Here is a 12,414-nt window from a genome sequence, read left to right on the forward strand (position 1 = left end):
AAGTACTACCTTTAGATGTGTACAGAAAGCGTACGGCTGTTTCAGCTATAAAGAGACTTGTATTTCTAGTAAACAGGGAATAAAAAGGCTACAAGAAAGCAGAGAAGCACTAATTACGCTTGTATACTGGAGTGACACAAAATAAGTTTCCCTCCCTAGACAGACAAGCACGATCTTATCCTGCGACCTCGGGCTGCGCAAAAACATGCAGCGAGGTCATTGCTTCCCCATCCCTCCTCCATGCCATGGGCCCCAGGAAAGGCTTCGACACCCCACTGAGCACAAGAGCAGGCCGGAAGACTGACGCCCCCCACACAACTCCCAGAATGCAAAGCACGCTCGGAGCGCAGAAAGACCCATGAAAGGTACGGGGTCCTTCAAAACCACGAGACGCTATTTTTTTTTCTGCCTGTTATAAAAACATACTTGTGAACGTGGGCGGGTCCTATTACATGTTAGCATCACATTTCGCTTACTGTAGCCACAGGTAAGCAGACTGCAAACTGTGGGAAAAAAAAAATAAAAAGAGCCCAATGGAGTTAGTAAAACAGGCCATACCATAATCTTCTTCCAGACTTGCCTGGGCAGAGATCTGACTCTCCCTCCTGTCAGATAAGCACCTTGCGGAAGAAAGAAAAAAAAAAAAAAAAGAAAGATCTGCAATCTTTTAAATAAGAAGCTTTGCAGAGGTCTGCAGTGTGCTCGATTTAACAGGAAGGTGCCGACGTTTAAAGGGATAAGGTCGTCTAGCTGCAGGCCGCAAAGCCGCAGCGTGAATTTTGCGTGAAATCTTAATGTTAACGAAGAGGCCGTGACCGACAGGGCAAACTTCTCTGGGACGATGTGCCATGGCAGCAGGGAAACGCCTTCACACAGAGAATCTATCACCAGTGAATGTTAATACACGCGCACAGGGATTCTGAAGTTCGCCGAGAATACTAGCACGACCTTGTACGTCGCTGAGAATACCCGTATGCAGAAACAAGCGTACTGGGGCCTATTTTTACACATCTTAAAGAAAATGCAGGAATTATGAGATTCATTTGCAAACTGCACCATGCTCTTTTGCAATCCTGACAGGATTTGCGCGTCCTTGAGATAAAAAGGTGCACATCTCAACGTTAATGCCAGAACGCAGGGTACTTTGCACACCATCCGTGCCAGGTCTTGGCTCAGCTGATGAGCACTCAGGAAAACACCACAAATTCATCAATCATAAAAAGATTCTACCCCCCCCCCCCCCCCCAAATCAACATAAATCTAGGCTGTATGTTAAACATTATATTGACATTTACTCATTCAGCAGCAAGAGAGCTGGGTGTTGACTTCCACCGGGGGAACCTGTACCCCATGAAGAACACAGATATTTAGGACATCAGCAGATATGGCAGAGACCGTCATTTAACAGTCCTCCTGCTACTATAACCTGCGAGATTAAAGTAATCTTGCCTCACTATCTCAAACTAGATAACACTAAATGTGACCACACCCATCAGGGACGATTGGATTGTTTACAGATGGTGGCAGCAAATGAAAAATAATTGTTCGCCGCACAAGTCCACAGCACGGGGAAAATAACATTCGCAGGAGTAAAACTGTTTAATTCTTTTATCGATTCAGAGCCGCTGCCCTCTGTTTAACAATAACCCTTTGTGTCCAAATGTCTGCGGAGTAACATTTTGCATAATGACTCCGCTTTCAGATGCAGTCATTTTACAAATGGCTTTAATAAGAAGAAATTACATTTAAAACAGGGGGGATATTGGTGGATAGAGTAACAAGGGTGAAAAGGACCATGTGATTCATACAATTAAACCTTTGAGAAGAAGAATTAGTATTCGAGGAATAGCGAGAGCCAGGAGACATATTAATGAGGTTCTCATTTCAAATAACATCCAATTTTCATATAAAAAATTATACTCAGTGAAACTACGAGGTAACACCTCATTAAACTAATCTTTATAAGCAATTCATAAAAATTAACAAATCGGTATTTGTTCCCAGATAAATGAAATTTCTGCCGGGGATAAGTTATCACCCAACAATACATCCAAGAGCGACTAACAAAACTCGAATCTCGTACCCAGCCCCCCTTGGCCGTGGTACCAGCTGCGGTGCCTCTAGTCTAAATTTTAAACAGATGCTGACGAGGGGAGTTACCGTCGTTCCCAGTGTATCCCAGTCAACATTACGTCACCACACGTGCCGCATGCCCCCGACATCCCAAAGCCCAAAATAATGCACGAGAAACAACAAGAATGCACGTTGCAGCTCCGAATCAATTATTTCGGCTCTAAATCCATTAACAAGGCAGGCAGTAATCTCATACACCCCAGAAAATGAGAAAATGCTATAGGGGGGGTGCATTAATTGACATGGTGCCTAAGAGCCTATCTACACATGCTAGTTCCTTCTAATACAAACAATTCCCCAAAAGGCCTGCAAAACTGAGGCTGGGTTCAATCACATGTACGGTTATTTTTAGACAATTCAAAGTTGGCCGGCCCTTTTTAAAATAAGCGGCATATAGTAATCCCCGCGTGCTCTCCGTAACTGGGGGGACATGTTTTGTCAAAAGATTAGGATTGTTGGCGTGGATTGTGCCTATTGATGTGAGGAAAAGTTGATGTTTAGTTACTTAACACTGCCCCGATGCATCATGTCATTAGGCTTTAACACCAAATATACATATAATGCTGATTCACTTATTATAAATTAATCTGAAAATAGCGAATTCAGAAATCGGCTCCTTCATTTGTGATGTGCACGTTTCCTAAGACACAAAAGTACAAAGAAGAATTAACAAACATATATTCATTAGTTACACTTTTACGAATTTTATCACGAATTCATGCACAAAACTGTAAGACAAAAATTTTACTATGAATCTCAGAACGCGGGTTAAGCCGACATGCGCCTGCGTGAATCGTTCCTCGTGTATTGCACTGCACGGTACATCTGGGATTTTTTTTTTCAATTACCAATGACAAATGGTATTTCATTGCAATTATGTATATACCGGTGAAGGCATGCATGTCAAATCTGGGCTGTCATCTAAGTTCCCACACAGACAGGCTTTCTGTAACAGCTCCAGCAGATGGACACCGGGATGCCAGCAGCAGATTCTACGTCATAAAAACGTTTGCACTGGGGTTGCCAGGCATTTGACAAGGATGTCACAGCACAATACCTGTCATTATGGGACTGTAGGTTGAGAAGCCATCAGAACAAACACAACACCAGATTAGTATTAATCTACACAGTGCCCGTGCTTGCCGATGCGGCGCCCTAGGCGAGCATGACAGCCGACGCCCCCTTCCATTGGCTGCCAAGTCGGCGCCCCCACAGAAGTTAGCGCCCTAAGCGGCCGACTATGTATGTCGCCTCTGAATTTACATTAGTGGTACATTATCACTCGTGTATTTAACTTCGATAAACAGAAGCCTGGGTTTCCAGATTAGGATTATAAAATTTATATGATATTAAGTTAACTAAAACTGTTACTTTAACGAGATCCAAAAATTTGCATACTTCACACCCCACTAATTCGAGCTAAGGGAGGAAATGTACTAAGTTATATCTTAGTTGTGTTAGCAGTAAAACAGGAGAGACTGCTGGAACTGCTGACGATATATATATATATATATAGCACCATCCCAAAGCTGTTAAAAGTGAAAAAGCGGATTAAAGGCAGCGCTGTTTTACAGGGAGCCAGCGTCCAAGGTTCAGACTCGGCCCGGTCCCCTAGGAGGGGCACTCACGTTTGGTGGCATTGATGAGGTTCTTGCCGTCCTTGTACAGTTCTTTGATAAACCTGTTGGTTTTATCTAGCTCCGCTTCGTGGGCTCTGATCCTCTCCCTGAAGGTTGGACTGTCCAGGTAGCAGTCGCTGAACTCCAGCGGCTGCAGCCCCATGGCTTCGCCTCGCGCCTTGGATCCCCAGTCCTCCGGACGGGACCCCGGGAGCACGAGTGTGAGAGCGACCCGACCCGCTAAATAAGTAACTCAACAGGGCTGTTTCTCTTCCCGAATCGGTGTTAACTCTGGTTATTCGGCGGAGCGAATCCTTCCCCAGTCCCGTGCATCGGTTAAGAAAACGTCCTTTTAAAGTTAAGTAAGTTTTTTGTAAAAACAGACGGCTTGCCGGCCGCGCGACCCTATCGCTCAGCTCCGCCTGTGAGCTCCAGCGCGTAGCCGATCTTGGGCGTACGGGAGCGTCGCACCGGCCTGCCCCCTGCCCTCCCCTCTCCGCGGACCGGGGCTGGGTCTCCTCCTATTGGCTCCTGGGAGAAACGCCACTGCAACAGGGGTAACCGCCTTTACAGCTGATCGACTCCGACCAGAATAAGTTACCTCATATGTGTGACGGCGCTGGACTTTAATTAAATATTTAAAGTTGATATAAAAATGCTCATGGGTTGTTTAGCAAACTTGAAAAATCTGGGATGTTTGTTTTCTTACAAAGCTTTGTTTCCGCAGAATGCTGCGTCTTCGGGGAGGATGTGTGGAGATTGGTAGCGTAACCGTACCTTAGTAGGAACCCCAAATTTGGATCTAACGGGACCGCGAAGGAAAAGGAACCCTGAAGCGATGAGTCCGCGATTCTCATCGGACGTATTTACGCGACGGACGGAGCCAAGCGCAGCGAAGCTGATGCTGCGATTCGAAAACGGCATTTTATTATACTAATTATTATTATTATTATTTAACCATTGGGCAAAATGCTTTAGTGAAAAACAGAGCCAAAGAACGTTAACAGTTTTACTAGCGATCGCATCACAGAAAGCTGAAGTAAGTAACGCCTTTTAGAAACAAAAAATGTTGAAACATTGAGATTTTGATTAACTAAATGCAAATAGTAATCTGCATTGTATGGCCGAACGTGTGGTTATAAAGGCTGTTTTGATTTCTTGACCGTGCTACCTGTTGGCTTCTAGATTTCTCTCCAGAGTCGTTACATTGTGATGCGCAGTTATGCAATTTATTCTCCAATTCTTAGTCGCATTTAGGGCATCGGTCCTTACAACTCATAATAAAAGGCGATGTATTTAATTTAGTTTTATGGTTAATTTACGCAATGTCGTCGACACCGTTAACGTTTTCGTTTTGAATTAGGGGTCGTGCCTTTTTTTGGTATTAGTGTTTTTTGCGCATTTTGAATGTTAAACCTATGAACATCACGGGCATCAATTCTATGCAGCATTAACAAATGTAACGTAAAGACCGATTTCTTACAGGCGCTCTGAGAATTCCTTTGCACACATTATATATTGTAGGTTTCCGCATTGTTTCGCTGATTGCACAGCGTCCAATAATTATGGCACAGTGCAAAATTTGAGTAATGTCATTCGCTAAATCAGAATCAAGTGTATTTGGTCAAGTATGTTTGCACTTACCATGAATTTGTATCTCAAACATACAACAGATACATACACAGTCAATAACAGACAAGAAAATGGTCAAACGTAGTCCAGTTGCGGTGTACGATGTGGCCGTGTGTTGTTAAATGTGCTGATAAATGTCTAAAAAGTGCAGGAGTGCATGTCAGTACAAGGACTAGGCAGAAGTTTAAAAATGATTTTTATTAGCATAAAAGCTATTATTACACTTGTTGGCTTTCCATATCCTTGAGTTTACTGCTGTACGCCAGGAATGCCGAATGCAACCACACGACCGAAGAGGGTGAGGCGAAGCAGACGGACACCAAGGGATGATGCTGCTAGAAACGAGCTGGTATGGAGGTCCCTGGAAAGTGCTCAGCAATGTCTTCTCAACCAGGACTATGGGACTGCGTTTGTCCACTATCTGCTGGCGCTGAGCCTGGCGCCGGGTCTGAAGGACTACGCGAGGGTAAGCGTCGTGATGGGTGAATGTTAAGATCTGTCAAATGCAGAAGTGGAAAGTTAAGGTCCAGAGTACAATTCCAGACCTAGATTTTGTTTTAACCAACCAGTTGAGTACGAAGAGTCACAGAGTAATGAGCTGGTTGGTTGAAACAAATCTTGGTCTGGATTTTTACTCTCTGAACCTGAACTTTCCACCTCCTGTGGTTAGGTAAGGAATGGGTTGGGTCTGACTGTCAGGAACCGTCCTGCTGTGCTTGTAAATGAGACCGAGGCTCTGAAAGGCCTCAGTGGACATCCAGCTGTGACCTGCTATGGTGTCAGCGAAGCTGATAAATAATGCAGAAAGGTGTGCCATTTCCAAAAGTCACACTGCCTATGCAGCCAGCACAACATGAAAGGTAGTGCCCCCTGCAGGAGTCCTTCCGGGTGACCCTCTTCAAATGGACAGAAGAACTGGACTCCCTTGGCCGTGTCCAGGACCTCTTTGACTGTTATGAACAAGCCCTGGAGCTCTTTCCAGTCGATGAGGTCATCGTCAACAGCATGGGGGAGCACCTGTTCAGGTATGGTTTTCAGTCCATCACCCAAAACCACATATCCAGTGCAGGGTCACCTTGAGCCTGGGGCCCGTCCCATGTGGTTGGGGGACAGGGACCCCCTGGATAGGATGCCAGTGTGTCTCCAGGCACATGCTATAGGCAAGTCAGACATTTGTCCAGTTAGCTGAATGATTTTGGACTGCTGGAAGAAATCGGAGTAACGCACAGGGAGCATGGGGATTCTGAGGCCACCATGCTACCCACTGAGTAACGATACTGCCCTGTGGTTTGCTAGTATTATTCATAATGTCTTACCAGATTCTTGCAGAGTGGTATTTCTGGTTTGTTTGTTCGAATCTGATGTGTTGGGTGCTCAGAGGGAGGAAATATGTGGACTGGGGGGGTCCCCAAGGACTGAGGACAGTGTTGTAGAGGGTGTTTGGTGATCAGTGTTCATGTACATCTTTTTAGATATATATATTTGAGTACTTCTCTATGAATGATGAAAGATTGGGATGTGGTTCTGATGGCCAAATGAAGTTTCATGAACCATTTGCTGTATTTTCTGACCCCATTAGATGGTGCTCTCTGTTCGTAAAAGGGCTCAAAGCATGGGGCAAAGCAAACAAGCGCCATCTAGTGTAGTCAAAAAGTACAGCAAATGGTTCATGAAGCTTCATTTGCCTGTCATTAGAATATGAGCTGTTTGAAAATATGTGCATACGTAATTCCAGAATGGGCTTCCGGGATGAGGCGGCTGGCCACTTCCACAAGGCTCTGAAGCTGAGACCGGACTTTGCAGAGGCCAAGGAGAACTTCTACCGGGCGGCCAACTGGCTGGTGGAGCGCTGGCACTTCCTGATGCTGAATGACCGGCGGAGGAACCAGAAATACCGACAGGCCATCCAGAAGGCAGTGGAGTCCGGCTGCAGCACGGTGCTCGACATCGGCACCGGCACCGGCATCCTCGGGTAATACCCCCCCGTGGCTGCGTGTCTGTTCAGGGGACCGCAGACAAGTGGTGTGGTGGTTGTTATGCTAAACTACCCACCCATGTAAGCTAATATGTTGTACGCTACGCAATATGTAGCTAGAAGGAGGAAAAGGTTTTAGTGGGAGCAGTAACTGGGAATGAATCCAGACATTCATAGCTTTCATTCAAGGGCAGTCTCATGTCCGTGCGCATGGCCCATAACCCCCAGTTCCAGGGGTGCCTCACGTTGGCTGTTCCTGCGTTGTGACCCATAAACATAAAAATCTAGAACAAGATGGGGTCGGCAAAGAGGAGCATTCCAGTGTACCTGTAGTCAGACTTGTGCAAATGGCAAATAAAGGATTTATCCCTTAGGTTGTATTGTAAGATGGGGGAATACAGCAATGTCAGGTTTGTTAATTATATGTGCGCCTTGTGTTGTAAGACACCCCGAGTCTGGATGACCAAGCCCTCACACCCTGCCATCACGCTTTCTGTACGTTTCCTTATGTAATGTCACGATGATGTTTCTTTCCAAACATTTTGTTAAACCCATCTTCACTCCCGTCCCGATTCTTGCTCCGCGTGGTTCCGTTCGTCCGTCTGGCCCGGAGCGTGTCGGAGACTCGTCCGACAGCCCGTTTGGGTTTTTTTTTTTTTTTTTACTCCGGGCTTCATTTGCTAAAATGTGCAAAACTAAGAAAAACCTGTGTGTGATTTCAGGATGTGTGCGAAGCAGGCGGGGGCCGCCAGGGTGTATGCCTGCGAGCTGTCGAAAACGATGTACGAGCTGGCGTGCGAGGTGGTCTCCGCCAATGGCATGAATGGGACCATAAAGATCCTGCACAAGAAGTCTTTAGAAATGGAAGTCCCTAAAGACATCCCTGAAAGGTACGCCACCTCCTGGCCACTAAGGGCATCACGGCCACTCGACATGAGTGTTGACGGAGCTCCGTGCCGTTTCCTTGGGCAGGGTCTCGCTGGTGGTGACGGAGACGGTGGATGCAGGGCTGTTCGGAGAAGGGATTGTGGAAAGCCTGACCCACGCCTGGAAGCATCTGCTGTTGCCCCCCCAGGTGACACTCGTGTGCCGTTTCCACCTTTCCATGCCTCCCCACAGCCACTTGTAATGCGATGGTCTTATCTGACACTGGCATCGCGATGATGTAACTCATGGGCATTTACCGAAAAAAATATTAAAAAAAACAAGCAATAGTTTCATATTATTTAAAGACCATTTTGCAGCGACATTGCTTTGCAGTCACTATACTAATCATTCTTTCATTTTACGAGACTGAGCAGTAGATTGGGCAGTATTTTTCCAAAAATAGTTCACTGACACATTCATTCTAAAATTTAAGGTTTGCAACCCATCGCCATAAAGTGTGGAAATAGTGACATCTAGTGGCTGGATTTCGAATTGCGCGCCTTGGGCCTCACACATGATCCGTGTTGCCCCCTGCAGAACCCACAGGACCCATACAGCAGCCCGGCGCTGACTGGTCGGGTCATCCCCGCAGGCGCCACGGTTTTCGGGATGGCTCTGGAGTGCCCAGAGATCCGCAGGCACCACCGGTGAGCCGGTCCCCCTGACGGGACGATATCGGAATCCTACCACCAGACCGCTTTCCGTAATCTCGGAGCCGCTCAGCTCACGGTGCCCGGCCATTTCCGCGCAGGGTGTGTGTGCAGGAGGCAGGGGGGCTGTCCCTGTCTGCGATGGGAGGCGTCCACAGCCCAGTGAGCTGCTCCCTGGATGCCGATGATACCACGGAGCCGTACACCACCGAACGCCTCAGCCAGGTGCCTGGCGGCTACGCGGCCCTGACCGAGCCCTTCCGGGCGTTGGACGTCGACTTCAACAGCGTGCAGGTAGCTGGCCAGTCCCATGGAAACGGGTCACATCGCAGTGGGCTCCATTCATTGGTGTTCAGGTTATACGGACTCAAAGGCATCACGGACATAAGATCAGGATGTTGATGCCTGCTGGGCCTCATGGAGGCTTGAGATAGAAATTCCCACCTGGAATACAGTCTTTCCCAAAGGGCAGAAGCATTTCCATAAAAGGGGAAAAGAGCGCCACCTAGGGGCAGACAGTAGTGGCAATGCTATTAACCCCATAGGCCTGGTAAATTATTCTGACGTCTTTGCTTCTCGTTCCCGCGCTTGCGCTCGGCCCCAGGAGCTGGAGGGCCTGTGCTCCCGCGAGGGCAGCCGCTTCCGCCTGCCGGTCATTCAGGACGGCATGCTGGACGCCCTGGCCATGTGGTTCGAGCTGCACTTGGACAAGGAGACCAGCCTGTCCACGGGGCCGCAGGAGGACACCTGCTGGGAGCAGGCCATTTACCCCGTGCAGCACCTCTGTGGTAAGTCCCATACCATCTCCCGGAGGCGGGATTCGAACCCCTAACTCTGTACAGTGCTGCCCACCAACCCACCTTCCCATTAGAGTGATTTTTTTATTTTTTATTTTTTTTTCCCAGAATGCTCCCTGAAAGCTGGTGACGAGTTGCTCGTGGAGGTCTCCTGCAAGGATGCCTACCTGAGGGTTCATGCCATTGCCGTGGTGAGGGACGGCCTCGTGACCAGTCTGGATGACTCAGCGTCGGGTCCCGTCTGTGGCCAGACCCCGAGCACGGAAGCCGAGCTGTGCAGTGCCCTGGCTTCCCTCCAGACCGGCCGGAGTGGGTCCCAACACGCATGCGTGCTGGAGAGCTCAGAGATAGCCATGATCAATAACGTGCAGTACCATGAGAGCTACAGCAGGGCACTGGAGAAGTTACTGCGGGCGCTGAGAGCCAGTCGGGGGCCACAGGGCAGCGAGGGCGCCGAGCCCAACCCCCTCTACGTGCTGGACGTCTCCGAAGGCTTCTCGGTGCTGCCGCTGATGGCCGGCCGCCAGGCCTCGGTGAAGGCGTACAGCTCCGTGGAGAAGGAGCGTCACCAGACCCTCCTGAGGAGGCTGGCCAAGGAGAACGGGCTGCGGCCAGACTCGCTGGAGTTCTGGCTGTGTCGCGCTGGCGAGGACAACCGGGACGCCGCCTCAGCTGCCGCCAGTGACGCCACCACCGCGCTGCAAAGGCCGTCCACAGAGCAGCTCTGGAGCGCCATTGTGCTGGACTGCGTGGAGATCTGCGGCCTCCTCCGACAGAAGCTGATGGAGAAAGCCACCCTGGCCAGGTGTGTGGGCAAAGCCGTCCAGAAACGATGCAAACTGCCAGACCGTCATTGTATCCTAATGCCGCAGCTCTTAAACGGTCCTGCAGAATTAGGATTAAACAATCATTTCATAAGACGCACAGACTTCAGTTGTCCTCCAGCATCTTAGAAATTAGTATTTATTAATATAAGCCACAATGTAGTTCCTCTTTAGTACTCTCTGCAGGACTGTTCTGTTATTCCATCTGTCACGAATCTGCTTATTCTTTTATTCTAGATCATTTAGAACGCCGTTTCTCAATTGGTGGGTCGCAACCCAACATTTACCGTGAATTTGGGTCACGACCTTGGAGACTCATGTGGGTCCTGATGCCAAACCAACCGAGGTACTGCAGTAATAAATCCCATTACAGGTGTCTCCTGGAGGATGGCGGACGGATCTTTCCGGAACGCATCGTGATGTACGGGCAGCTGGTGGAGTCGGATGCCTTGCTGCAGGAGAGCGCCGTCCAGGGCCGCGAGCCGACACTGGGCTTTGACATTGCGCCCTTCATCAACCAGTTCACGGTGCGCGGCCGGGGATCGGTTGAGCCATGCCAGCACGGAACAGATCAGATCCCACATACCATTCCCAGAAACCGTCAATGGTTGTGTTTATTGTAGAGATTAGCTTGATTTTGAAATGCTGCATTGCAGATAGGATTTGAGTTAGCCGCTGTTTCCACTCCCTGCCCTCCCCCCATAATGGGTGGATGAATTTCCCTCTGTTTTACAAACAAAAAAAAAAAAACGGCCCCATCCATGTTTAGATTCCAGGACAGTCTTCCCATGCACTCTCCGCAGCGTCCCCCGAGACACCGGCTTGTTTTAGCAGATGTCTTTTCAAGGCATTTCTCAGAATAGGCCGGTTCACCGCCAGAACGGATCACGAATCGCAGCTTAAACCCTGGGGAGTTTCTCCGGCTATATGAACAACCCAGAAATGTTCAGAAGCTTTTAAAAAATATATTATATTGTCACATTCGCAGCAATGAAATATGCGATAGATTTTCTCGGAACGGTTCTCCACCTCCCCGACCATGGTCTACAAACACTATCCCGCCAATAATGAATGCATTTAGCAACCCAAGCCCCGAGATTGAGAAAAATCAGACTGACGTTCTGGTGTCTTGTCCAGGTCCCCGTTCATGTCTTTTTGGACCTATCCACTCTCTGCTGCAAGCACCTGAGTGAGCCCACAGAGCTGTTTGTACTCGACCTCATGAACTCCAGTGCGAACCATACAAGCCAGGAGGTGAAGGTAGGGGGCGCTGAAAACCCTCAGCCACCGGGTTGGCTTGTGCTTTTGCTTGTCGACCAGGCTAATTTTCTACATTATGTTATTAAATCGAATGAATGTGGAACATACAGTAAGTGTTTACTTCATGTTTCTCGTTAAATGACCTCAAATTTAACAGGTTTGTATTCATCCCTTTTTTGTGGGTCTCAGGTACGTACCACCTCCGCAGGCAGGCTGACTGCTATCCCATTCTGGTACCAGCTCCACCTGGATGAGGAGATCAGCATAAGCACGTTCAGCACGTATTCCCACTGGAAGCAAGCTGCCGTGGTCCTGCAGCAGCCCGTGGAGGTGAACGCGGGGGAAGTGGTGTGCTTGAGTGTCAAAGTCCGCAAGAACAGCCTGTCCATCACAGCGAGGAAGGGGGAGGGGCCAACCACAGACCCCAACAGTTAAACTACCGCTTCAGTGTTCAAGGACCAGTACCAGGGCACTGCTAGTATGTCAAATGGTGCAAGAAACGTCTCTGATAATGTCGGTAAAATGTTTAAAGTTGCCAAATGTATAGTTTGATATGTGCGCATTTCACCAGAGAAATAAAATAGTATATGGAAGAGA

General features: G+C 48.4%; 1 protein-coding gene across 3 annotated transcripts; it reads left to right on the top strand.

Moving 5' to 3' along the window:
- Window positions 1–687: 687 nt before the first annotated feature.
- prmt9 (protein arginine methyltransferase 9) lies at window positions 688–12,414 on the top strand. 3 transcript variants are annotated; one of them, XM_049005190.1, is made up of 14 exons: window positions 692–4,309; window positions 4,480–4,791; window positions 5,651–5,850; window positions 6,261–6,409; window positions 7,120–7,356; window positions 8,082–8,249; window positions 8,332–8,434; window positions 8,824–8,933; window positions 9,038–9,230; window positions 9,541–9,724; window positions 9,842–10,538; window positions 10,931–11,084; window positions 11,695–11,817; window positions 12,007–12,414. In XM_049005190.1, exons 3-14 carry the CDS (start codon window positions 5,653–5,655, stop codon window positions 12,250–12,252), a joined length of 2,562 nt encoding a protein of 853 aa, XP_048861147.1. In that variant the 5' UTR covers window positions 692–4,309; window positions 4,480–4,791; window positions 5,651–5,652; the 3' UTR covers window positions 12,253–12,414. The 3 variants fall into 3 exon arrangements, with proteins under 3 accessions (XP_048861149.1, XP_048861147.1, XP_048861146.1); XM_049005189.1 differs by having other exon boundaries at window positions 692–4,791; XM_049005192.1 differs by lacking the exons at window positions 10,931–11,084; window positions 11,695–11,817; window positions 12,007–12,414 and adding an exon at window positions 10,795–10,912 and having other exon boundaries at window positions 688–4,791.

The sequence above is a fragment of the Brienomyrus brachyistius genome, unplaced genomic scaffold (genome assembly GCF_023856365.1).
Source record: "Brienomyrus brachyistius isolate T26 unplaced genomic scaffold, BBRACH_0.4 scaffold157, whole genome shotgun sequence".
Taxonomy (NCBI): Eukaryota; Metazoa; Chordata; class Actinopteri; order Osteoglossiformes; family Mormyridae; genus Brienomyrus; species Brienomyrus brachyistius.